The 26,820-nt window shown below is 42.7% G+C and overlaps 1 protein-coding gene across 5 annotated transcripts in view; it reads right to left on the reverse strand.

Annotated features, from left to right (window-relative positions):
- Positions 1 to 12,976, reverse strand: part of LOC114455327 (inactive dipeptidyl peptidase 10-like) — a 146,839-nt gene extending 133,863 nt beyond the window's left edge. For all 5 annotated transcript variants that reach the window (XM_028436493.1, XM_028436494.1, XM_028436490.1 and 2 more), the window contains exon 1: positions 12,823 to 12,976. In XM_028436493.1, the coding sequence (XP_028292294.1) occupies positions 12,823 to 12,882 (60 nt within the window). In that variant the 5' untranslated portion in view covers positions 12,883 to 12,976. The remainder of the gene's footprint in view (positions 1 to 12,822) is intronic.
- Between the last annotated feature and the right edge of the window lie 13,844 nt (positions 12,977 to 26,820).

Consider the following 26,820-nt stretch of genomic DNA (forward strand, 5'->3'; position numbering starts at 1 on the left):
TCTAGAACTCCCTCCAACCTGACATCCGAAACATTGACACTCTGATCATCTTCAAATCATGTCTCAAAACCCACTGCAAAACTTCTTTTTTATGATTGTTTTTTAGTAAAAATGTTACCTACCTCCTTTTTAAATCTCTAATTTTGATGTTTTATATTTACTGCTTTGTAATTCTATGTTTTTATTGTTGCTATTTTAACTCCGCTTGTAAGGTATTTTTGGGTTTTTTGAAAGGCGCCCACAAATAAAATGTATTATTATTATGATATATGAAGTAATGCAGTTTATTGACCTAGTCCCATTCTTCACATTTTTATCAAAGTATTTAAATTTAGCATTTTTAGTTATAAAATGTCACCGTTAATGTCCTCTATGAGTATTACAATTTAACTTCGCTATTGGCTGCAGATTAAGTCGTTGGCCCTGCCCCTCATAAAAAATATGGGAGAAGGGACATGTGTTTCCTGCTCTCTTATTGACAGCTCTATACGGGACTGCGTTCAGCTGCGTCGGTGTTTGTGACTATGCGCTGTTTAAAAGAGCTGATTCTGGTCTAATCAGGGGATTCATCAAGCTATGTGTGTATGTAAAGCCATATTGTGTGTGTATTCCTATCTGTCTCTGTGTGTGCGGACGTTCTTGTACTTCTTGTCTCTGTGTGCCCGTTTTCCTGGTTTGTGTGTGTTAGTTGGTTTCCAGGGCTAATGGCTTGAGAGCAGGGGCTGTTTGCCAGTGCATGCTGTAGTCTCTGCAGGGTTGTGGGTGAGCGTCACGTCGAGATTATGTGTGCTTGTGATTTTGTGATTCTTTATTTCCCCCCTTGTGCAGGTCAAAATTTCCAAAAATGTCCCACATCTGGCGAGTCATCAGAGTGCCTTTGCACCAGCTACCATCTACATGGGAAACACAGCTACATTTCTGCTACTCTGAAGAAGAAACACCACAAGATGCTTGCACACTCACATGGATTGATTTTGTGAAGTGAAATCTAGTTTGCGCGGAGTGGATTTCAATGTCTTGCAACCCGTACAGAGATTGACCCCACAGACATTGGTTGAACTAAACTATTTAACACTCAGTCCATCAACAATAAATCCACCCAGATTGAAGAAAATATCAGGGAGAAAGGACTGGACTTCATGTGTGACAGAAACCTGGCACCAACCAAAAGTTTGCCCTGCCCTCAATGAAGCCTGTCCCCCCGGCTACAGTTACTTGAAGTGAGCTCGTAGCACTGGCCATGGTGGTGGTCTAGCTCTCATCCACAAACAGGACCTTAAGCTGTCCCCCATCCCATTGCCTATAACAACCTCCTGTGAATGTCTAACATTTTAATGTAAGCCTCACTTTCCCATGACTGTTCTACTGTCCCCATAACAAAACTGTGCATTCATCCCAAAATACAGGTTAGATTTTTAAAAATCTCTTATTACATTAATATTTTTTTATAACACAAAAACACTTCTATATTGTTGTGCTATCATTTCTAAAGTGATTTCTGCTCGTGGGACGGTTTATTGACGACGTTTTGTTGTTCAGCGCTCACATTCACTGAATAATATTTGCTGATTTTGCTCATTCCTCACTTGCTGCTGGAGCGCAGGGAACAAATGTGATTGAGTGCTGTGAAGAGGATGGCAAGAAAACAACGTAGTAGCTCCTGTGAGTGTTTGGAAACAGTTTAAACAGCTGACCAACTCCGCTGCTGCTGATGTGATCAACACACACCATGGAGCAGCTCGTCTGACTCACAATCACAATATTGGCATCAAGAGAATGATTTTGTTGTTGATGAAAACAACACTATTCCACACATACCCTTTTTTTCCGACCAAAAGAAGGGAGTTTTTGTTCTGAGCTATTGCTAGAGCCAGAGCTTAGTTAAATAATTTGTTTAAATTTGATTAACTGAGTATAAGCATGAACTTAATTTTTTTTTTAAAAGTTAGCCACTTGCTAACTGCTACAATACGTAATACCACATTGTGGAAATCAGGGGGATCATTTGAAGTATGAATAACTGTTATACAATATTTTTTCATGTCTTAACTATGTTGCAATGTTATAGAATTACCTGTCCTCTACATGTCCTTTACACATTAAGCTCCACATTTTCCACTTTTCTGATGCAAGCATAGAGACTTTCATCTCTATTTTGATCAGGATTCAGGCAGGCTCTCCTGTTACTTTCAGTGGAACCATGATCTAAAGCAATGGTTTCCAACCTTTTTGTCCCATGTACCCCATTGCCTTTTTGTCATATCACGTGTACCCCATCATAAGTACCTGTATATAATTTCATATGCTGTTTCATTTTTGTATCAGCGAGCACTTCTAAACTCCTTGCCGTGTGTTAACATTGGTTCCCTAAGGCTTAACCCACAAACTCAAAATGATATGTGTAAATAACTAATACTTCTTTAATATGATCACTTCAATTGTGAGTTAATGCTGCTAACTGTTAATACTGTTCTACACATACCCTTTTTGAGAGTTTTTCATTTTTCATAAAAGGTTGAGAACCACTAATTAAATCATTTTTAGGGGAAAATGACAAAATAACTTATTACATTTTTCCAGAATTAAGATTTACATCAGGAACACACTTATCCCTCTTTGCTGTATTTTTCTAATCACAATGGCCCCATGAAATCTAAGCTGCTTACAAACAACAGTCCAGTCATACAGCTTGGAGTGGTTGAGTAAGACCTGAATCAATTTCAGGGATTTTGTTCATGACTTCATCATTTGGAGAATAGCCAACGCCACACAGAAAGCGGACAGATGGATTCATCCTGCAAACTGCAGCTCTGCAGCCTTTGAATCGTGATTCAAATCCTTCTTTGGACTCTGACATCTGTTTGCAACCATGTAGAAAATGAAGGAACACAGCCTATTGTCAAGCACTACAAAAGCAGCTGTGAAAATGTAGTCATGGCGTGTCTCTCAAGGTTTTGCAATGACTGCACTTTACTTTTATTCCTCCTGATCTTCTATCAATCACATGGAAATTGTTAGCATACAAAAATCCCAGATTGCATTTTTTTTTTTTTTCCCCCTTGTCTGCATAAACTATCAAAGGTCCACACTACATGTAGTGCAATCTTTTTTGCAATAGCTATCCATGTTTTATCCTTGCAATGAAACAAAATCATTTATTTTATTGCTTAATTGTAACCATCACCAATCCTCCCTAAGGATGGCTAAGATAAAAATGAATTAGAGGGAAAGACCTAAAAAGAGAGGGCAGTGTTGGTGATGGGGAAAGGAACAGGGAAGAGGGAGTCAGGATGGGACATTCGAAGGAGTGATTGACATAAAGCTATTTTGTTTGTACTTAAAGTATAATGTGATGCTCCTATTGTGCATATGGGGTGTATATCTATACTGAACCAGTCTGGTAACAATTGTGGAGAGATTAAAGAGCGTGACGCAACACCCGGCATAAGTATAATCATGGTGGCCGTGAACAGAGGGAGAGGGTGAGTGCTTATATCTCGTGCTGATATTTGGGATCAACATGTCTAAGGTTTTGCCCCAGTATGATCTTGTCCCAAAGCCTATAAAGCATGCCAGTGAATTCATGATTCAGGATTTGGAGACTGTGGGCTGTGTCTTTTTAGCGCAGCAGCTGGTGATATGACCGAAACAAAGACACAACCCACTGTCTCCAAATCCTCAGTCTGATTGGTCAATCACACACATGGGGGAGCGGGGAGGGGAGGGGCCATTTCTACGAGCATGAATCAGTTTTGCTAGAGACGTCTCGCAAAATGTGTTGCAAAACTCAAGCAGCGCAGATTCACACGAGAAAAGTAGTTTGTGCATCGGTAGAGGTAGATTGGAGAAGTTGTAACTGGAGAGTTGTGGTTGTAAAAGATCATTTACGCAAGTAATTAAAAAACATGTGAATAAATGTTAAATTACAAGTTTGCAGCTGTAATTTTATGTGTAAATATCAGTCTATGCATTTTTTCCTCATCATTTGTGACATTAAATTTATTTTACGTGTGTGGATTTTTTATACACAAGCTCAAATCACATTCTACAAGCTCTCACATCACATTTTACAAGCTCTCACATTTTGCAACATATCTACCTTCATAAAAGTGTACTTAAAGGAACTTAGGGCAGGATCAAGAAATAAAACTCAATAGTGACATGAAAGCTGTTATGATAACTGCAGTAATCAGCCAAGCATTCAGGGTCATTTGGCGTTACGTTCGCAGGACTGAATAGAAGATTTGGGCCACAAATTGCGTACAGTCTATTCAAGGCAACGGGGAGATATGTGTGTGCTCATTCTTTTTGGTTTTAAACACTTCATCACCCATTTCCATTAAAAGACTTAAAATGAATGGTTTTTTTCCACAAATCCTGCCCTTAGTTTCCTTAAATCAAGGTTTCGATGTTCTCCTGTAAAAAAAAAATGTAATTGATTAATTATCAAAAATGCCAGCAAAAACCTATAACCTATTTTTTGTTATTCAATAGATGTTTGATTTGATTTTTTATGAAAATAGTCAGTTAAAATCTTTCAGTAGAAACACAAAAGATATACTAAGTAGGAACTGCACTCATAATACTTACTCTCCTCATTTAGTTTCACAGATTGAAATGTATGTTTTTCTTGGTGAAAAGTATGACAACTTAATTTTGTTGGCATTGTAATTGCAGAGCATGTAAAGTATTAACTGCTTACTAAAAAAAGTGTGTGAGGTCTGCAGATAGAGGTTGATCTAGAACACACCTGCACGTCCTGCTGTAGCTGCTTGATATAGGAAATACTGCAGTAGATTGACTTAGGACGGTGTTCAGGGTCCAGATACGAAGTTTGATCTCTTGTGGGCCACAGATTTTATGCAGGAAAACGAGTAATTTCAACATTATTGTGCCCTAGTTTGCACTTCTACATACACATACAATTCCAAATATGTAAAAACCAACAATATTCTAGCAATAAGTGATAAATATCAGTCTCAACAGTATCTTCACTTTAAATTTTCTAGATCTTGTGACCAGTTACTATTTAATTAAAGGAAATAATATGGAATGATTGGAGGAAAAATTAAAGATTTTGTAAGAGTTTTTTCAACACTAAATATGACTGCAATCATGTGACATAGGCACCAGGAGTGTTGAGTTTCATTTACACAACGATTCATGTTTTCTCTATCATTTTTACTTTCTTCTTCAGGCCAAATTTGTTGCTCCGAAGGGCCGGATTTGGCCCGTGGGCCATCAGCTTGACACATGTGGTCTATTCTCACACACAAACATACATCCGCATGCGCAAATCACACAAACACTGGCGCGAGCACGTGCACACAAACACGCATGTGCGGAGTACAAAAACACGCCCTTAAACATCTCTCTGCATCTAACATGTTCTACCAACCAAACAACAGACAGGGCTCCTCTTTATGACAAGTTCTCCTGTGTCATCATGTTCAACTAGTTCTGCAGCTTCAGAGATTTCTTATCTATTTACACCGTAACCAGTGCACTACTGTTTACCTTCGCAGTGCAACGTTGTGTAATCAATATACCGGTACGGCGGTATATTAAAATGTATATCATAACAAAAATATATATGGGTATTTGGTATGAACCGGTATACCCGCCCCCCCCCATAATGATAATAAATATACATATACATCCGAGTCCTAGGGCCTCATTTATAAAAGTGTGCCTCGGTAAGCACACTTCAGCTGGCTTACGCTAAAAACCAGGAAGTGCGTACAATTTTTTTTTTTTACGATTTATTAACGAGTCCACGCCTGTTTCTGTTTATAAATCACAGTCAATTCGAAGGTTGGTGCACGTGAAGAAACACCTTGCTCCGCCCATCTGGGGCCCATAAAAGGTCAGGTGAACGCCCTTAATGAATATTCACAAATACGAATTTCACGGTGGACCGAAAGATAAAACAAGCAAATAAAACAAATTTCACTCAGTGTGAGGTGGAGGTTTTAATTGTTGAGTTGGACACACGCAGGAGAGCGTAATCTTGTGACAGTTGTGGTGCCGAAGAAAGGGAGTCGGAGGTGGAGTGTTCAGCATAGAACTCCAATCTTTATTTTCCATTACAACAGCTCTTAACACCAAAACACTTTCCTGTGGAAACACCCTTCTCCATACAATAAGTTCCCCCCCGGAACTCCTCAGTTATTGGGTGGATTATGAACCTGAAAACATGAGCACCACATGAGCCCCCCCAGAATTCACCCAAAATCCCTGTGTCGAGGAGGCACAACGAGCCGGCCTCTATGACTCCGGGCACCGAAGGAAAGGGGAAGTGACGCCGGCGAGTCCAACTTAGCAGCCACAGGGCTGCAGGGGGGCGTGTCAGGGAACACTGCAGGGCGATCAGACGAACGAGACACCGCAGGAGGGCGTCCTCGCCGCGGGGGCTGCGCCAACTTCACCGGGAGGCTTAAGTCCAGGTGAGCAGGCTTAACGCGGTCCACCGAAACACGCTCCGGCCTGCCACCTACATCCACCACCAAATGCTTAACCCCGTGATCCAGGACCCGGAAGGGGCCGTCGTACGGGGGCTGAAACGGAGCACGATGCGCGTCATGTCGAAAGAACACATGACTCGCCGAACGCAGCTCCGCCGGGAACCTAGACACAGGCGTGCAGTGCTGAGAAGTAGGCACCGGGGCGAAAGTCTTAGCAATACCCTGCAGAGAGGCACGTTGTACCGACGCCGACCAGGGAGCGGTAGCGCTAGGCAAGAAATCCCCCGAAACCCGCAACAACAGCCCGTACACCAACTCAGCCGACGAGGACCGGAGATCTTCCTTGTGCGCGGTTCTGAGGCCCAGCATGACCCACGGAAGCCTATCAACCCACCCACAGTCCGTGAGGGAGGCCCGGAGAGCAGCTTTCACGGAGCAATGAAACCTTTCGCAGAGGCCGTTGGCCTGGGGGTGATACACGGTGGTAAGATGGAGCTTGACCCCCAAACTCTCCGCCACAGCATTCCATGGCTCGGAAGTGAACTGCGAACCGCGGTCAGAGGAAATGTCAGCCGGGGTGCCAAACCAAGCTACCCACGTCCCGATAAACGCACGGGCTACATCAACTGCTGACGTTGCCGCCAGTGGGACAGCCTCAGGCCAGCGGGTGGTCCTGTCCACCATCGTGAGTAGGTAGGTGAAACCATGTGATGAGGGCAGGGGACCCACAAAATCTATGTTAACATGATCGAACCGCCGCTCCGGGACCGAGAAATGCACTAAAGGAGCCTTCGTGTGCCGGTGCACTTTAGCCCGCTGGCAAGCTACGCACACGTCCGCCCAGGACCTCGCATCTTTTTTAAGACCCTGCCAAACAAACTTTGCCGCCACAGACGCTTTTCTGCCCGGATGCGAGAGGTTGTGGACCGCCTTGAACACCGAACGCCTACAATCGATGGGAACAACTGGTGTCACACAGGAGCACCGCGCCCGCGTCGCCGAAGGGTACCTCCGCCAGGTGTAGCCTTAAGGGCCAAGACACTGGAGTCAGAGATCTAGTCTTTTGCCATGTGGACGTAATCGAGCCCCAACTGAACCGTCCCTAGCATGACCCTGGAGTGGCAGTCTGCTACCACGTTCGACTTGCCGGCAACGTGACGTACGTCAGTGGTAAACTCCGAAATGTAGGCCAGCTGCCGCTGCTGGCGTGTGGACCACGGCTCCGCCACCTTGGACATAGCGAATGTCAGGGGTTTGTGATCCACGAACGGTGTAAACTCCTGACCCTCAAGCAAAAAACAGAAGTGCCGTACCGCGAGCCAAAGCGGGAGGAGCTCCCTGTCAAACGCGCTGTACTTGCGTTCCCTGGCAGTCAGTTGTCTGCTAAAAAAGGCAAGCGGTTGCCAGGCTCCCCCCACCCACTGTTCGTGAACGGCGCAGACTGCGTAGTCCGACGCATCCGTAGTGATGGCGATCGGGGCCGACGGGGACGGGTGAGCCAACAGCGTCGCCTGTGCTAGTGCCGTCTTGACGTTTCTGAACGCTAGATCCTTTTCCCCAGTCCAGTCGATTGCCTGACCAGGGGATTTACCCTTAAGAGCCTCATACAACGGTTGCATGATGTGGGCAGCCCGCGGTATGAAGCGGTGGTAAAAGGTCACTATACCGAGGAACTCTCTAAGTGACCGTGCGGACTGCGGACGTGGAAAAGCTACAACCGCCTCCACTTTTGACGCGAGGGGGACACTTCGCCGGATTGACGATCAGCCCGTGCTCGCTGAGCCTCATGAAGAGGGCCCGCAGGTGGGTGAGATGTTCAACCTCAGAGGCGCTGGCAATCAGAATGTCATCCAAGTACACGAAAATCCATGGCATGTCCCGGAGAACTGAGTCCATCAACCGTTGGAAGGATTGAGCAGCGTTCTTAAGCCCAAACGGCATGCGCAGGTACTCGAACAACCCGAAGGGGGTGATGACCGCCGTCTTGGGAATGTCCGCTGGGTGCACCGGAACCTGATGATATCCACGAACTAGTTCCACCTTAGAGAAAACCCGCTTGCCAGACAGGTGTGCCGAAAAATCCTGTATTTGGGGGACCGGGTAGCGGTCGGGTACAGTCTTGTCATTGAGGCGGCGGTAGTCCCCACATGGGCGCCAAACGCCATTGGGTTTAGGGACAATGTGCAGAGGGGCCGCCCACGGGCTGTCAGAGCGGCGGATGATGCCCAGCTGCTCCATGTGAGCAAATTCAGCCTTCGCCGCTGCGAGTTTGACCGGATTGAGACGCCGCACCCTGGCGTAAGTCGGTGGGCCTTTGGTAACGACATGGTGCTCCACCCCATGTCTGACTGCAGGCGCCGAGAATGTGGGCGATGTTAACTCTGGGAACTCGGCGAGTAGGCGGAGATGTACATCCTCCTTTGACAAGGAGGCTGAAAACCCGTCATAGGCAGCAACACCTCGGGCGCATGGGAGAGAGGAGAAAGTTAATGCGTCGACTAACCGGTTGTTCTTTACATCCACCAGGAGACCGTGGGCGCAGAGGAAGTCTGCCCCCAAGAGGGGAAAAGCAACATCAGCAGCTACAAAACACCACTTGAACCTCTGTCCTCCGAAACACAGCTCGACGCTCCGCGTGCCGTAAGAGCGGATGGGGTTATCATTAGCGGATGCTAACAGCGGCCCACGACCCCCCGCCAAGATCTCTGTCCTCGATGCAGGAACGATGCTCCTCTGGGCGCCGGTGTCGCAGAGGAACTTGCGACCGGAGACAATGTCTTTGATGAAGAGCAGCCTGCTGGAGCTGCTGACGTTCAGGGCCACTACTGAGCGCCAGCCCTTTCGTTTCCCCCCGGCTTGAAGCTGCATGGGGGGCGGCACTTCTTGGCTTTGTCTCCGAACTTTGCATGGTAGATGCACAGCCCAGAAATCCCACGGCGATCGGGCTCCGCTGCGGCATTAGCTGTCCGTGTAGCTCTGTTGGGGGTGGACAGGCTGAATGCCGGGGCCAGTGTGTCAGGGAAAGGCTGCTGTGTGGCCAGGAAAAAACGGTCAGCTTCTGTAGCCAGTGCACGTGGCTCTGTAATGCTGATATTGGCTAAGGCAGTCTGAACACGAGGAGGCATGTGGCGTAGGAGCATTTCTATAAAAAGAAAATTGGGTTGCTCCCCTCCAAGCAGATTTAACATCCTTTCCATTAATTGTGACAGTTTGCTGTCCCCCAGGCCTTGGATGGCGAACAACTCTTTGAGGGACAGTTCAAAAGTCTCAATGAGATGGGCTTTGAACGTCACGTACTTGTCTTGGACGGGAGGATTAGAGATGAAATCCACCAACCTGGAGGTTGTGGAGCTTCCAAGCGCCACCACCACATGGTAGTATCTCCTTTCATCCTATCTCCTTTCATCCTCCGCGATACCACGGCAGGCAAAGTGAGCTTCCACGTGGGCGAACCACGCTCTAGCGTTGCACTCCCAGAACTCCGGTAATCCTACGAAACTATCGTTGTTATTCATGTTCGCTACGGTCCTGGAAACTTCTTCAGGACCTGGAACGTCGGGGTCACCAGTGTGGAGCCGAAGAAAGGGAGTCGGAGGTGGAGTGTTCAGCATAGAACTCCAATCTTTATTTTCCATTACAACAGCGCTTATTCACCACACTAACACAGAGCATGTGTAACACCAAAATACTTCCCCGTGGAAACACCATTCTCAATACAATAAGTTCCCCCCCGGAACTCCTCAGTTATTGGGTGGATTATGAGCCTGAAAACATGAGCACCACACAGTATGCATTACAAATGGTAGAAAGACAGATCGCGTTGCGTTGCCTCATCAGACTGTGACAGCTGAAAAATTAGCGATCACACATAAAAGGAGGAAATGTGGATTACTCTCCATAGGAAAAGCATCTGTTCAACAGGTGGAGGAAAGAGCACCGGAGCTCAGCCTCACAAGAAGCTGGATGATTAGTGGGTATCCCGTCTGTGTAACGGAGGTGGGGGACACACACTGATGCACTATATATGCGCCAAACACATGGCATTAAACTCCGCAGCAGCTGGTTTTCCCCCCACTGCAGCCTCGTCCTCAAGGGTGGTCCTGTCTATAGTTTTCGCTGGTCTCAGTAGATCCTCCCCTCCAGAGTCTCGCGAGCACCTCGTCCTCCAGCAGTGCTAATAAGCCATTGTGCGTCTTTTATTATTATTATTATTATTATTATTATTATTATTATTATTATTATTATTATTATTATTATTAATATAACTGTCTTTGTAGGCATGCGCATGTCACTCACTCTCTGCGGGCGTCAGTATATATTTTTTTCCTCTTTCAATTTTTGCAAATGCATCCTTCAAATAATGTGTGTTGTGAAATGTTCAATGTGTGCGATTATTTCACACAGCTTCTATTAATTTCACAGAGCTGTCTTTAATTTCGTCCGCGCACATTATCTCGCCAGGTTTTTTTTTTTTTTTTTATAAATTCCAAACTTTGCTTATATCTGACGTACGCTTTCTTTTGTACGTACGCAGCATTTATATATGAGGCCCCTAATCGGGAGATAACGTCTGATTCCGATTGAGTCTGAAACCACGTGATAGTGCTTGATTTCCGATCACGTGATCGGATCGGGACATCCTTAGTTTAGCACGCTCTTAAGGAGATAGAAATTGAATTATGTTCCTTGGAGACTACCCGACATTTTAAGCCACACTGGTAATGTAGTTCTAAAAATATCAATGTTGCTTTGTCTGTCCATTACCCAGTCACTCCAGCACTTGAGTGATGACTCATAATCAATAGACAGTGTACTTTTATATTTGGAACAAACTAGGCTAATGACATTCATCCACTGCTGATGACATGGTCTGAAATGCTGTGTGCTGACCAGTTGCTCTACAATTGACACTAACCAAACTAAGCAGCCATGAGTGTCACACAAGGCGACTGTTGCAAACTGATAGTAGCTTTACCCTACTTTTGCATATGAGAAAAAGAATGAGGATGGATGGATGGATGTTATTGTTTTAAACTAGTAAAACAAAATAACCACATCCTTTATGTGTTTTTTTTTTCTTCCAAAAAACAAACAATACATGGATTTAACATGAATGCAGCCATTTTTACTCTTCATTTACCCAAAACTGGACACTTTTTTTAATCACAAACATTTTAAAAGAAAATTACCATTACTTTTAATTTTGAAGGGGATTCATTTTTGCAACACTTTACAATAATTTTCAGTTAAGTCATTAATCCATGTTTTACGTTGTTTTTTTTTGTTTTGTTTTTTTTATTCAGGCTCCACAGCAATATTTTGATCTCTGATATACTCCACATCATCTTTTTATTTAGTGACTGTTTGGAAAAAGTAACTACTAAATTTGACATACAACTTCTTAAGGCTTTAGGACCTAAAAACCTCCCTTAATTATAGCTTGTGACCCAAAGTAGGTCCAGTTGTAGTTTGAACGGGGATGAATGCAATAATGAAAATTGGCCTGCAACCCAATTTGGATCCTGACCCACAAGTTCACGGGGTGCTGATTGTAAAGTTGCTCATGCTAAAATAAACAGCAACTTTTTTGCAACATTCAGCAACAAACCTCATTTAAAAAATGTGTGAATTTTTTTACGTTACGTGATATTTTTAATATTTGAGATATTTACTTTTCTCGTAAAAATATAATATCAATGTTAAATCTAAATTTTCAAAATGAAATCTAAATATACATGTTAAATATAAATGACAGGTAAAAAAAAAAAAAATATTAAGCTAAAAAGCAATGACGCAGGATTGAGCTTTTATTTTTGGTACTATACCGGTGAATTTGAATATTAGCTAAATATTTAGTTTCACCCGTGACATTTAGATTTAACATTTCTATTTAATATTTAACATTTAACATTTTTATTTAGATTTAACATTGACATTATATTTTTGGGAGAAAAGACATTTTACAAATTGTAAATCTGGTCAAAAGTAAACAAAACAAAACATACTTGTTTTTTAAACGTGGTTTGTTGCAAAAAGTTGCTGTTTATTTAAGAATGTGCTTCTGTACAATCGGCACCCCATACAAGTTGACAACCTCTGATTTAAACAATGTAGTGTCATGTTAATGCCGAACTTAGAAGTCAGTATCATAGTTATTTATTATTATCTTCTCGAAGTTATAATTTAGAGAACATTTTTTACCACACAAGAACCACAATTTTTAGCCTGTTCAAGCTATAGCCAACTTGTTCTCCTAACTTTTGACTCACATTTAGAGACTTTACAAGCTCCTGCTTTACACTTATTTGCACAATGAATAGTTCCCAAAGCGGTGATTGTATCATACAAGCCTGCGTACCTTCCCCACGTCCACCGAGTATCTGCGGGTAGGCTGTACCGCTCCTGCGCTTTGGTTCATGGCTCAGCACCTCGGACAGCTTCCGTAGTGGTCAGGACGCAGGAAAGGATAGATCCGTCGGCAAATCCTTCAGTGCGCACAGTAGTTCGGAGTCAGAAGAACTGATTAACCGCCTGGAAGAGCGGATCTATCAGTGTGACACGCCTGAAATCTCAGCCAATGGTGGGCTCTACTACGTAAAGACCTGCTGCACTGGGATCGCTCACCCAGTCCGGTCGATTGACCCCGCTCAAGAAAAGCACTGACTCACATGTCATTCATTCAGTCTGTTATCACGGGTTAATCTCAGACAAAAGCTTAACTCCAAAGCGATGCATTACATAACATGTTAACGTTTGTCTTTAGAGCTGCACATGTCGGCTGGGAATCTGATCATCAAAGCAGTTTTAAAGTCAAATTAAGAACTATCTTTTTGGCTTCATTTCATGTTCATTTTATTTTAGCCTGCACTGACTCAAGTTTGTAACACTTTTAAACACTCAGTCAGAAGTACAAATTGTAAAGATATAATTCATATATGAAATAATTATTTATAAAAGTAAAAAACAAAAAGTCAAACTCAAGTATAGCTCCTGCGCAGCAATGGTTGGGGCCATACAATTGTAGGCAAAACAAGACAGCAGCTATTAGCATGTTGGTAATTTGTTTTTAACAATTATTTATTGGCCCTATCAGTGAAAAGGTTGATACAAATGCCATTTTTGCATTGACTAAATGTTTGCATGAGAGCCAAATTCAAAATGATGTAAAAAAAAAAAAAAAAAAATGTTATGGAGATAAAATTCCAAACATCATCTACCCTAACTCCAAAATATTGTCATTTAAAAAATAATTTAGCAAGAATTTGCAAGACTACATGTTTACAATACTCTGTGTTAAGTTTGCATGTTCTCCCCGTGCTGGAGTGGGTTTTCTCCGGGTATTCCGGCTTCCTCCCACAATCAAAAAAAAAAAAAGACTGTGAGGTTGATTGTAGTCTCTTGACTGCCCATAGGAGTGACTGTGAGGGGTCGGACTGCAATGGACTAGTAACCTGTCCAGGGTGTTCCCCTGCCAATGACAGGATAGTGTAATTTGTTCGTGTAGAATAGTGAGCTATAGCAAGTTTGTTGTCAATTGAGGAAAAATTATTTGCAAGAAGAAAAAAAAAAAAGATTGGACTTCATAGTTTGTAATAGGTTTAAATGTACAAAACTGTTTTCAGTATTGGGGTGACATTTTGGAGAAATGTGCCAATCTCTAGAATATATGGTTGAAAATTTTGAAATTTAGAGGTAGCTCCACCTTTGGTAATATTGGCCTGTTTTTGCAGCTGAGACAATCTGACATGGACTTATATGGACTGTACCTTTGTGCAAAATGTGGAGATTGTTCACTCATGAGAAAGAAAGAAAAAGATGCTGAAGTACCGCAGGTTCCCAGCAGCTTAGAATCCCTGGTCCCTGATAAGCCTTTTCACACTTTCAGAAATCGCGCTCTCCTTCAGTTCTCACGCATGAGGTCAAAGGTATACAAGGGTAAACTCACCATGGCTGACAGTGCAGGCAGCGAGTCTGACTAGATAATCTAATCTAGATCATTTTTCCCATTGGAGCAGTGGCATGTGAAATATATTTTTACAAATTTAGTTATCAATATCGGTTTTACCCATTAGTGTTTGCCTACATGCAATATGGATTCTATAAACTACAATTCCCATCTACTTTCCACACAGGCTTGTATCATTCATCTCATGAGGCACTGCTCAGAGCACCCCTGCAGTGCAGAAAAATAGCCAATTGCGTACAGTTTCCATGGCAAATTAATTAATATATGGCCAATCAGTGTCGCAGAATTTTAGGGTTCTAGGGCGCTGAAAATTTTGCCCCAAGGTAGTGTTGTCAAAAAACTTGATACTGAATAGTATCGATACCAAAAAAAAAAAAAAAAAGATTATCACATATGATACTCATTTGCAAAAGTATCAATATTAACAGTGCCTTGTTCATCTCTTAATATCTATGGTTCAGCTCCAGTTTTTTTCCCCTCACCTGTTTCAGTTGACACAACTTTATTTGCTGCTGCAGACACAAAAAGACACACGTGCAGCCCCTCCCCTCAGCTACAGCTGAACACACTACCTCATCATAACACTGAGTTAGCTGATGTTGGCACGGCTGCAGCATGGCTAGTGCTGATGCTGGGGGGCCTGCGCAACCAGTTTTTTAACCAGTTTCACATTACTGTTAAATTATAGTTGTCGTGTGACTTCTTATACTGGACTAGGAAGACAATCAATCAATCAATCAATCAATCTTTATTTGTATAGCGCCAAATCATAACCAATGGTATCTCAAGGCACTTTACAGTGGAGCAGTCTTAAGGACGGACTCTTCATTTTATGGATACACACATATGCATATATACGTATATACACATACATATGTATCCCACACCCAACATGAATTCATCATGGCGGCAAGGAAAACCTTCTGTTAAGCAGCAGGAACCTTGTGTGGATCCCATTCCTATGATGAACAGCCATCCACGTTATGCTGTGTTGGGTGTGTGTTGGGATGTATTGTGACATGATCAGCCGCATCAAGAATATTTGTCACCAGCCGCCACTGCGTTGGAGCGTTGATTCCTTGAAAGATTCTCTGTGGAAACGTGGTATTGGTCTTCAAGGCAAAAAGTATTATAGCTGCCAAAGCTTACACTGCACACAAGCTGAATATTCCGGTTGTCCCTGACTTTTGAAACAGTGACCAATCATCTGGTCAGAAACGTGTCTCGGGAGGGACGTGTCCACTTTCCATATACTTAAAAATAAAAAAAAGAAAATAATAGTAATATATTGTCATTTCATTGCACATCTTCATCAAAAGGAAAACTGAAATGATGAAGAGAAATATTCAGATGGTCTGTATCTCACACACACCCTTTGGTCCTCTTTCTCTTTTCCTTGTGCATGACGATGATGATTCCATCACGTGTGAGTAAAATTACTGTAACGACATCATAATGGCTTTAAATAGCAACTCCTTAGCTTTCAGAAATTGGTGGAGATTCTCAGATAGAAAAAATATTACCGGAGCTATGGTCTTTTGGACAATCTGATGTTCTCACTCTCTATGCTGTTCTTGTCATGGTTTGTGGATGATGTGGACTAGGAATGTGCCACATTTATCGTCTATGATTTATCGTCAAAAATATTCTCACCGGTCAGAATATGTCATCCCACGATATAAATGATAAATTCCAATGTCGGAAATTAGTGAGGGTCACCCAGCATTTGTCCCTCAATTTAGCCAAGAATGCCCCATAAAATAATGAAAATAATTTCATTTTAAGTGAGGAAATAAATACATTTTGTACAATAACTCTAATAGAGTGACCCATATGCACTGATTTTTTATGTGTTGATGTATTCAAATGTATTTGTGTTTGTAATGAGCCTGTTTACACTTTAATTTGGGAATTGTTTTATTTATTTATAGTTTTTATTTATCATGATGTTTATCGTTATCGTGATAAATACCATAAATTATCGGAATAATTTTTTGAGTCCATATCGCCCATCCCTAGTGTGGACCCAAACGCAGAGAGAGATGGAGGCAGAAGGCAGGGATAGCATTGGTAATAAAAGTACATTTAAATAGTTAAACAACAAAAATCCAAAATCTAAAAGGCAGCACTCAGCTAAATAGTGAGGGAAGCTTGATTGGGAACGGGCCACACCTGAGTGCAAAACATGAGGCAGCTAATCAGTCACAACCCAAGCTCACAAACATCACTGGGAGGTGGAGCCACGAGCAGCAATTCCTGGAAATACAAAGAGTTAACACAAGAGGGCAGACTCGAAAAACAGAATAAACTAAGACTCTGAAAAACTAAAAGAGGACCACAAGGGCTAAAAACAAACAAAACTGAACAGAACCTGACAGTTCTGTTTTTCTCCTTCTGTCCACTAACCCCAACCAGTCGAAGCAGATGGCTGCCACCTCTGAACCTGGTTCTGCTAGAGATTTCTACCTGTTAAAAGGGAGGTTTTTCTTCCCACTGTCGCTAATGCTTGTTGGGTTTTTTCTTCCTTATTACAAATTTTATATTTTTGATAGCGCTTTGAGATTACTTTTGTTGTAATTTGCGGTATATATATAAAGTTGAATTGAATTGAATCAGTGACGTGCCGTGACCACTTGGGTTGGGTAGGCACGTTGCAAATCAAGACCACCAATCACAATTTCATATGTTTCTGCGGGCAAGTGTTAATTCAATTCAAATAAATTGTATTTGTATAAAGCAATTTACAACAAAGTCATCTCAATGCGCTTATCAAAATATACAATTCATTATAAGAAAGAAAAAACCCAACAAGATCCACATGAAAAAGCCTTTATCCATCTAACAAAATCAACATCATAAACACCATTAAAGAAACATAAACAATTATTTAATATAGCCTCCATACTCTCCCAACAAGATATATCTCATGACACGGCAGCACATCTGTTGTTTGTGTTGGAAACACAGAGAAAATGACAACTCAGAACAGCCTCAGTGAGGAGCATCCACAAAGCCAATCCTTCCTTTCACTGTAGAAAATACCAACAATGTTCTGACCTTACCTTTGCTGAAGCTCTGGTAACTCAGGTGTTGGTCTCCCATCTTTTAAAAGCTGTCGTTTTTCCTCAAAAACAAGTTTCTCTATCATCTCTGGCGCTGTCATCCTGCCTGTAGTGTTATCCTGCGCACTCGCTAGAGAACGTAGCAGAAGCGGTCACATGGCATTTATTCACTAATGTACTGTGAATGTAGGTATAGCATTTAGCATAGCGCTGTTTAGTAATTTGGGCTATGAAACGCACAAAATGCGGACACTTTCAAACTTATAGGTACTGTAGGCTATTGGAAATGGAAAAATAAATTATTTATAATTATATTAGAATTAAAACAAATAATCAAAATATCAATTCACCCTTGGGTAGGCACTGCCTACCTTGCCTATCCTCACTGCACGTCACTGAACTGAAATAATGGATTTTATTATGGGTTATCCGGTCTTCAGTTTCGATCAGTAAAAGGATGATGTTGTGGTCAAAACGTCCGAGAGGTGCCCGTGGCTTTGATATGTACGCACCATTGATATTGCAATTGCAAAAGTCCAGCATGTTGTTATTTCTGGTGGATGTTGTGACGCACTGCTCCAAATTGGGCAGATGATGTCACGTGTTAAATCCCTGTAATAAAAACACAGGCGGCTCTCTAGTCTCATTGAGAGTTCTGTTGTAGCTGGCCGCTAAATTCTCAGCATGTTGGCTAAACTCAGGACCTAGTACATACAAAAAAAATCACTGTTAATTGGGAGAATTCTCGTGGTAAATAGTGAGGTCTAAAAATCACAGTCAGTTCATAGTGCTTGTAGCACTCAGTCTCTCTCACAAGTTTGTTGCCCATCCAACAGCCATGCAAAGCCTGCTTCCAATCAACTTTGGGTGCTTTCAACGCATCCCTGTCAACGCGGATGACTTTAAAATCTTCCAGATCAAAGTCTACATCCTCAGACAACCATGTGTCTGTAAAGAAGAAAAGACTGGTTTGTCGGTAATCCACAATTCCTTTTGTATTCTCAAATTAATGTCAGCGAATGGTGTTGTCAATCCAATCTCCATGCGGCTCAGCTCCAACAGGTATGTGAGCATACCTGGTGTGGTGATTGGTTGTGATTGGTTGTGCCAGTCGCAAACAGAGTTAATTTACAAGCCATATATTGGTGATCAGCAGCTAGACACTAGCCAGGTGTAATGCTCATACGTTAACCATCTCAAAAATCTTGCAAAAACACACAAATACACAAAAAATCCTCTCCCTCACACATGTTGTGTCAGGAGTCGCATTGGAAGATTAGCTGTTCTCACTGCCATTTCTAATGTCCTTTCATTCTTCGATCACATATCACACCTTACAGCTTTTGCCACCCATTCCAGCCTGCTTGCACACACTAATTCACTTATTAAGGTAACCAGTTGTAAAGCTCTGCATGCTTGTTTCTGCACGCTTGTTTCCCTTGCACGCTCATCAGGTGACAAGTTCCCACAGTTGCTTTATAAAAGTGAGCTTTCCCCACAAATGCAAATGTGTCATTAGAAGGGGAAACATTTTTTTTATTTTAACTGTGTCAAGTTCAACCTGGGCTCAGACAGAAAAATATGCACTTAAATATGAACCAATATGATGATAATTTGCAGAAAGTCTTCCTACAATGATCAGCTTCTACACCTGTTGAATGATTGACTAGATAAAGAACTCAGTAAAATTTTAATTGGTGATGGGAAAATTGTGGGATACAAAATAGTCTGTATTTTTTCTGAATGTAATTCAGTATTTTGCCTTAAAATCCACTTAAAATGAGTGACTCTAACATTAGGCAGTGATTCAGCATATATGGGGGAATAACCTGTGGGACAGGAAAAGACGTGTGCTTGAAGGGGGCACTTGCTCGGACAGGAAACTGTAACGGGAGTGTCCCAATGTGGTATTGGATCTCAGTTAGAGTCTGAGGTACTGATTACAAAGTGAGATATCCAGGGTGAGGCAGGCTGCCTCCTTTGGTCCGGACCAGAGCCGTATAGAGACAGAGTTGCGTCAACTCCATTCACTCCAAAGGTTTGTTTTTTTTTACATCAATGGCGGCTCATGGAGCCTCACAATTGTTCCCGGAAGTGATCAGTTTACTAGTAAACTGCTAGCTGCCAGCTAAACTAGTAAATTTTTATTTTCATTTTTTTAAACTTTTATCATTACTATGTTTTTTCATTGTGAGATACACTGCTGTTGTTTTCATGTTCAAAAGAAAAATAATTTAAAAAAAAAATTCTTCTTAGAAGAATGCCGCCAGCAGAGCCCCCCTCCTCCACGGAGGCCACCATTCCATTCCCCAATGCAGAGGCACTTCCCTTTTTTTTTTTTTTTTTACCTTGTCTGCACATGCTGTCAAAGGTCAACACTACAAGAAGTGCAATCATTATGAGACAGCAATGCATGTTTTGTTAATGCAATAAAATAAATTGATTTATTTAATTGTTTAATTGTGACCATCACCAGCCCTCCCTAAGGAAGGGTAAAAAAGATTTTATTATAGGGAGAATATAAAAAGGGAGAGCAGTGTTACACCTTGGTGGAGGGGGAGGGAGAGGGGAAAGGGAGCTGGGAGGAGAGACTCAAGGTAGGAAATAGAAATGGTGGGGAGGAATAGATTATTTTACAATGAGGGTGAAATGTGAAGTTGTAGAACATATTGTGCTGATTATGTTGTGTAATCAAGCCAGTATAGTGACAAGTGTGAAGCTTAGCTATAAAGTTGGTGGCTGTGGACAGGGGGAATGAGTGAGTGGTAATACCTAAAGCAGGTATTTGGGATTAACGTGTCTAAAGTTAAGCCCAGTATGAGTTCTATCCCACATCACAAGGGGTGCCAGTGCATCGTAGACCAGTATATGTGTAAAAACCGCTACCGCTACCGCAAACCCAGGAACTGCCCCAGGCCAGCAGATGCAGCCAGGACAGCAGAAAAAGCGGGCACCAGGGAGCCCCAGGCTACCCCCCCCGTGGCCAAGCAGCCCCCCAGACGCCCCCAAGATCCCAGGCCGAGAGGCAGCCACCGCTCCCCACACACACATTCAAGGAAGCCCCAAGCAGCCGAGCACCCAGCGCCCACCCCCTACACCTGCGCGGCAGGCCGTCCCGGACCCACACGCCGCAAGGCATGCCCCCAAGGCAACCAGGGGACGAGACAAGTGCCAAGCCCAACCCGTAGGGAAGGGGCACCCCCACCCGCCACCAGGCCGGCACCGCTCGGAGAGACCCCGCAAAGAGAACCCTCAGCAACACCCCTCCACGTCCCCCAGAGACCCACCGCCCTGCCACGCCCGACCGCACCCTCCTGATCTCTACACGGCGGGCCAGCCGTCAACAGAGGGGCCGGGCCCCCACCCGACAGGCCCAAGTCTGTGAGGCTACCCACCACCCTGTCCCTATCCCCTGAGTGAATGTGTGTGTTTAGTGAATGTATGAAGTGCTATTAAAAAAAGGTGGATGAGGGGAGCGGTGCTCCCCATCCAACCTATGTGTATATATGTGTATGTGGTGCAATAGCTCCGGAGGGTGGAAGTGGTGGTCCCACCCTCCGGGGGGTGGTGTGTTGAGGTGTAATTAAAGTTGGAGGGATTAGTAGGGCAGCCAGAGGTGGGAGTGCCACCCCCGCGCCACTACTTAGTAGCACAGGCGGCAACCCCCTCCACCCCTAGCCCCACCATCCAGCCCCCCAATGGTTAGGTATATGTGTGTGGTGCACCAAGTGGGTGAGCCAGACCAGCTGGGAGTGAGTGAAGTGAAGTGTCCATGTAGGAGGCCTGTCTGGTATGAGCCTGGCTCGTCCATATGGTGGGCCACCGGAGAGGGTAGATGGCGCAGACGGGCACACTGAGCAGCACAGCCGGAGACCCACCCCGCGGCACCCCCGAACCATGTCGGCCACACAAAGCACGGCGGGACCCCCCACGCACCAGGCGCAGCCGGGCACCGGCCACATCCCCCAGTGGTCCAGGGGGCAACCCCCACCGCCCGCTGGCCCAGAGAGACCCGCCTTGCCAAAGCAGAGTGCGGCCGAGCAGGAGAGAGGCCAGCGCCCACACCTGGGCCAACACAGGCCCGCACGGCACCCCAATGAGAGACGACGCCACCAACCAAGCAGGGTCACTCCGCCAGCCACGGACCAATAGACAGGCGAACCTAAGCACCCCCAGCTAGGCACCGCAACCCCACACCAATTCCACCAGCAGAGCCCCCCCAAGAGGCCACCCCCAATCACCCACTCGCCGACATGAGACACCCCCACGACGCCAGCACAGCCCGGAGGACAGCGGACCCCAAGCCACCAGCCCCACCCCGCCCAAGGCGGCGGGGTGCCACACCAAACTGCAGCCAGTCCCCGGGCAGAGGAGCCTGCCCCGAGACACCGAACCCAAACACCCCCCCTCGGGACACCCCCGCCCCGACATGACACCCACGGCGCCCGGCGCCCCCCTGCCAGCAGACCAACCACCCCCGACGCGGATCCGCCAGGACAGGAGCCACATAAACAATAAGCTTTTCACTTGTGTTATTTGTGGAAAAAGTGCAAATTAAGTGTTTGAATATGATCACCTCACAGATTTTTTTATTGTTATAATCCTGATTTTTTGTTTTGTTTTGATTGTTCCTGCTGACTTTGACTATAGCTATTCCTTTCTCCTCTCTGGTTTGGTTGGGAAGCCAAACATTTTCACTCCATTTTTGGAATGAATGGAGCATCCCCATGCAGCACAGCAAACTGCATGACAAGTTATTATGTTCTTGACTTTGTTAGACATTTATTTAATGCATTTATTTTGGTACATACGTGTATAGTAAAAATGTAATGTCTTTTTATCTACGTATGAACATAATAAATATGTTTTGTGTCCTGTCTGGATGTGGTGTTTTTTAATGACCCCCTTTTTTTTTTTTTTTTTTTTTTTTTAAGAACATTAAAGAAAATTCAAAGCAATACAACCTGTATACAATACGTATTAACACGTTTTTTTTTTTAACCAAATTAATGTTGGCCTGTTGGTAAGCTGTTTACTCTAATTATTAATGCAAATTTACATTAGGAAAAAAAAGTATTTATGGAACTACATAAACATATATTGTATATACACATACATATGATGGTGTATTGTATAAATATTGTCAATCCGTGCAGTTATTGATGACAAATAACCAAAAATCACAGTTATGTCACTAGAAATCAATGTATTTGAATGGCCTGCCACTAACTTCGGGGAACAAATTCAGTCTTACATGAATTACGTGACGGTCAAGCATTTTGGGCTTCCGTTGTCGCAACTCTCTCTCTATACGGCTCTGGTCCGTATATAACACGCAAAAGATTTTTGTTCCAGCTCTTAGAGGGAAAGCGTGAGGAACGAACATGGAAAGGTTTGGAACATGTTTTAGTTAGAGTCTGAGGTACTGCTGCAGGGTGTTTATCCGTCTAAGTCCATGTGATAGTGTAACGACTGGAATAAGAGCACTCCCAATTTGACGAACGAGGAATTGGGTCAGTTAGACGATCAATTATGAGGATATATGCACACTAACGGAAAATGGATTTTTGCTAAAAAAAATTATTCAGTTTTTTGTTTTGTTTTGTTTTCAAAGTGAACAGGCGCATGTTTTTTTTTAGTTTATTGGATTAGGTAAGGGTTATGGTTATGATTAAGGTTAAGGTCAGGGTTGCATGCGTGCATATATGCTCATAATCAATCTCAGTTTGAGGTAAACTCAGACCGTGACACCGGAAACAAAACAACGCATTATCACACATCAGATCCCATTCATTTCTGTCCAAATCACAGAGATGCCTATTCGCATTGGATTAGTATTATCACAGGACCTCGGAGTTCAACAAAATATAGTGGGTGATTTTCGGGAGAATTTTTACTTTACAAATTACTGACATGGCCAATTCGCATGGGATTAACATCACAGACATCCTCCGCAATTATTACAAATCGCATTTGGTCCCTAGGTAAAACTTATGCCATGCCGAATAGGGCTTAAAATAAAACAAGAACAGGACACATTTTGATTAAACATAATCCATCCAAAATACACTAAAAAAATAGAAAGAAAGAAATGAAGAAGATAAAAAGAAATGAACAACTCAATACGTCACATCTTTAACTGAATGAAACTCTAAATGAATATCCCAATTGTGAAACTACAACCTCTTGACAAAGGTAGTATGAAATAAGTGCTTTGAGGTAAAAAAAAAACTGGACTGAACTGAACTCAGAATCAAAATATGAAATGAAATGAAATGTTGAACTAACTTGTTCCTATTATAGCCACTCTATTTTGGAATCTTTTAAATAAGTTCTGTTTGTACTCCCATTTCCCACTCCAATTGTTCTCTTTTCAGACCTTAATATTCTCTATATTAAGACTCAAAGGACAGCATATTATTTCAGGTTGACTGAAGCATTGATGCAATGAGTCATGTGATGTACCACCACTGTGACAGAACAGCAACTCTGACTTTGTCCACTCAGATATTCTCTTCATTCAGTGTCCTCCAATTTTATAATCTCCTCTCATTCACACTCATGATAAGTAGACTTTTAAGGAGTGATAGAATGATGCAGCTGAAAGCTCCAACATGCATGACAAGGAGGAACTATGCAGGCGCGTGGTCATAAAGCACACACTTAGTCCACATTTGACCTCCTAATGTCACAATCTGTCCATCAATCTGTTAAACTGACTTTTTCATTCACCTTGAAGAAAGAGACACTCAACGTTTCTCAACTTTATCCTTTCTCCCATCATCTTTCATCCTTCCTCTTATTCCCTGAGAGAATTGAGCTGTTTATTTATAACTTCTACAACTGTCACATCCTGTGCTTTGTATTTATTTATATTTCTACTGTCAGCATTTTAAGTTCAGGTGGCAACACACTATTTGCACACAAGTGTTTCTCAGGTACAAACCTGCTCTGCAGTCAATAAATACATCTCTGCTTTCACTACCCATGAATCCACACTGTATCACTCATGGCTGATGCTTTATCGACAGTAACCACAGAATCACAGCAGAGTTATATTAGTGAGGAATTATGGTACCATTTTACCGTTTGACAAGCTAAGGTAGTCATTATGATTTTGTCCACCACACTCACACAAAAGTAAACTGTTTTTCTGCTCTAGTAAAAAAACGGTTTTCAACATAATGTATTCTCTATTTTTAATAGGGAAATCAGAGAGGGATTGGAGATTGGAAGTTCACCATTGTTTTCAATTTTCATTGCTCAGTTTATTGAAAACAATCATGAATGGGTTGTCTAAGTCATTCAGCATGTGTGTTCATCAGGTTTCAAAGGCAACCTTCAGTTTCTCTCAAACAGCTGGTCTAAAATGTCCGAGGCAGAAAAACAGTTTCTCATCTTGTGCATTATGGCCTTTCAACAGTGCACAGTGGAGTCGCCTGGCACGTATAATAATTTGTTCTTAATCTATGAGCAAGGTGATTGCAGGAGGGTAGAATAACCCTCAGGCTACTGAGAGAATGTTCCAGTTCTCCCAATAGGCCGTCCTCCGGTTTGGTGACCCACTACAGTGATGTGCTTAGCATTTTTTGTGACCTAGGTTTTACTCGTGTTTTTTGTATAAGATGTATATCTTTAACTTAGTGTGGTGTACAGGTGACATTTATTTTTGCTGTAAAGGACTTCATGACACAATGAAGGTCAGCCAAAGCAGATTGGCAGAAATATCCCCATTCAGGTTTAGGAATCTGAGAACAGCAGCTGAAACAGGTTTCTTTTTGGTCCTTTCTCATCGAAATCTATTTCAGCCTGAAAGTGTTAAAATGTTCCATTGTATTAAGAAATGGATAAGGTGTTACAGAATAATGGTTGCTGTAAATACATCTGGGTGAAATGGGTGTGTGCGTGCATGAAACAAGGCCTATAAAATGTTAGCAAAATGAACATTAATTAAGTTGGTTCTGACAGGTTTCTTGGACTTTACCTGAGAAATGGCCCCAAAACATTGCTCGTTTGGCACTTAGACATTTAAATCCATAACAAGTGTAAAAGTAGAAAAACTCCTTTCCCATGTTGTAAGGCGTGGTACTCCCCAGTTAAATAACTGCTGTTTAAATTGGTTACTGTTACATGGGTCAAAAGATAAACAACCATCTTCATTAAAAAGCTCTGTGACATGCAGAAATGCCTTAGCTACCGGTACTTTCCTATACTCTCTGTTCAGAATCCCCCCTTCACATGTACAATTATTTTTCAGTATTCACTTATGTATAAGAAAAAAATGACCTTTTCTTGTATGTGCGTACTGAATATGTGCTGACCTCACTGCTATCATTCTGATTACCTCTCTGGATTCTTTCAGCGAGATGCTGATGTTATCAGAATGCAGCCGAGAATGCACCACTCATCAGCTTCTCCTTTTTTACTTTGGGTCCATTACTATTCTGTGTGAGTATTGCGTTCTTCAAGCTTGTGTTCATGCTGGATCTCGGGGGTGCTTTTGCTCACTTCTTTATATGTCAACCATTAATTATGAATGAGGCTGGAGTCTCTGAAGTGGAGCAGTGATGGTATAAGGCCAAGGGTATGGGATTGGAGGCACTGGGGAAGGTGCACCCTAATGAAGAGAAAATAAAGTGGAGCCTCTGTGCATGATTTAACACTGATTTGTGCAGAGCACATGTGGAGTGGTAACATACTAGTGGTTTGTCATTTAGCATTCAGTATTTTATCTTTCAATCCATAGTGCATGCTCATATTTTGAATGAACACAGTTTGACCCTTGAGATCAAATCACATTATCTGCCTAATGTTGTTATCTTCAGAATGAGAATTGGTACCAGAACATAATAATTTTGATGATGGCGGCGCACGTTAGTGCAGCGGCTCTTCGCTCCTCAGTTACAGGATAATCAGATCACTTACCACCAGACTCATCAACAGTTTCTTCCCAAAAGACATCCACTCTCTAAAGAATAAACATACACCATGGACACCAGCATCACTACTTATATAATAGATTTTTTTTCTTCACTTGTCTGCACATACAGTCAAAGCTCAACACAAGTGCAATCATTTTGAGACAGCAATGCATGTTTTGTTATTGCAATGAAATAAATTCATTCATACTCTTTTTGAATTTGTGTCTTTTATAATATTTTTTACCATTCACTTTAATACTGATGAACTTTTTTTTACCAATGCACTTTTATTCTGATTAACTTGTATACTGATGAACCTTTTATTCTGACAGACTTTTATCATACCTTATGTTGTTTTTATGAGAACTGTGTTTGTCCTGGCTTAAATCTTTAAAGTGTACTTGAAT

The sequence above is a fragment of the Gouania willdenowi genome, chromosome 21 (assembly GCF_900634775.1).
Source record: "Gouania willdenowi chromosome 21, fGouWil2.1, whole genome shotgun sequence".
NCBI lineage: Eukaryota > Metazoa > Chordata > Actinopteri > Blenniiformes > Gobiesocidae > Gouania > Gouania willdenowi.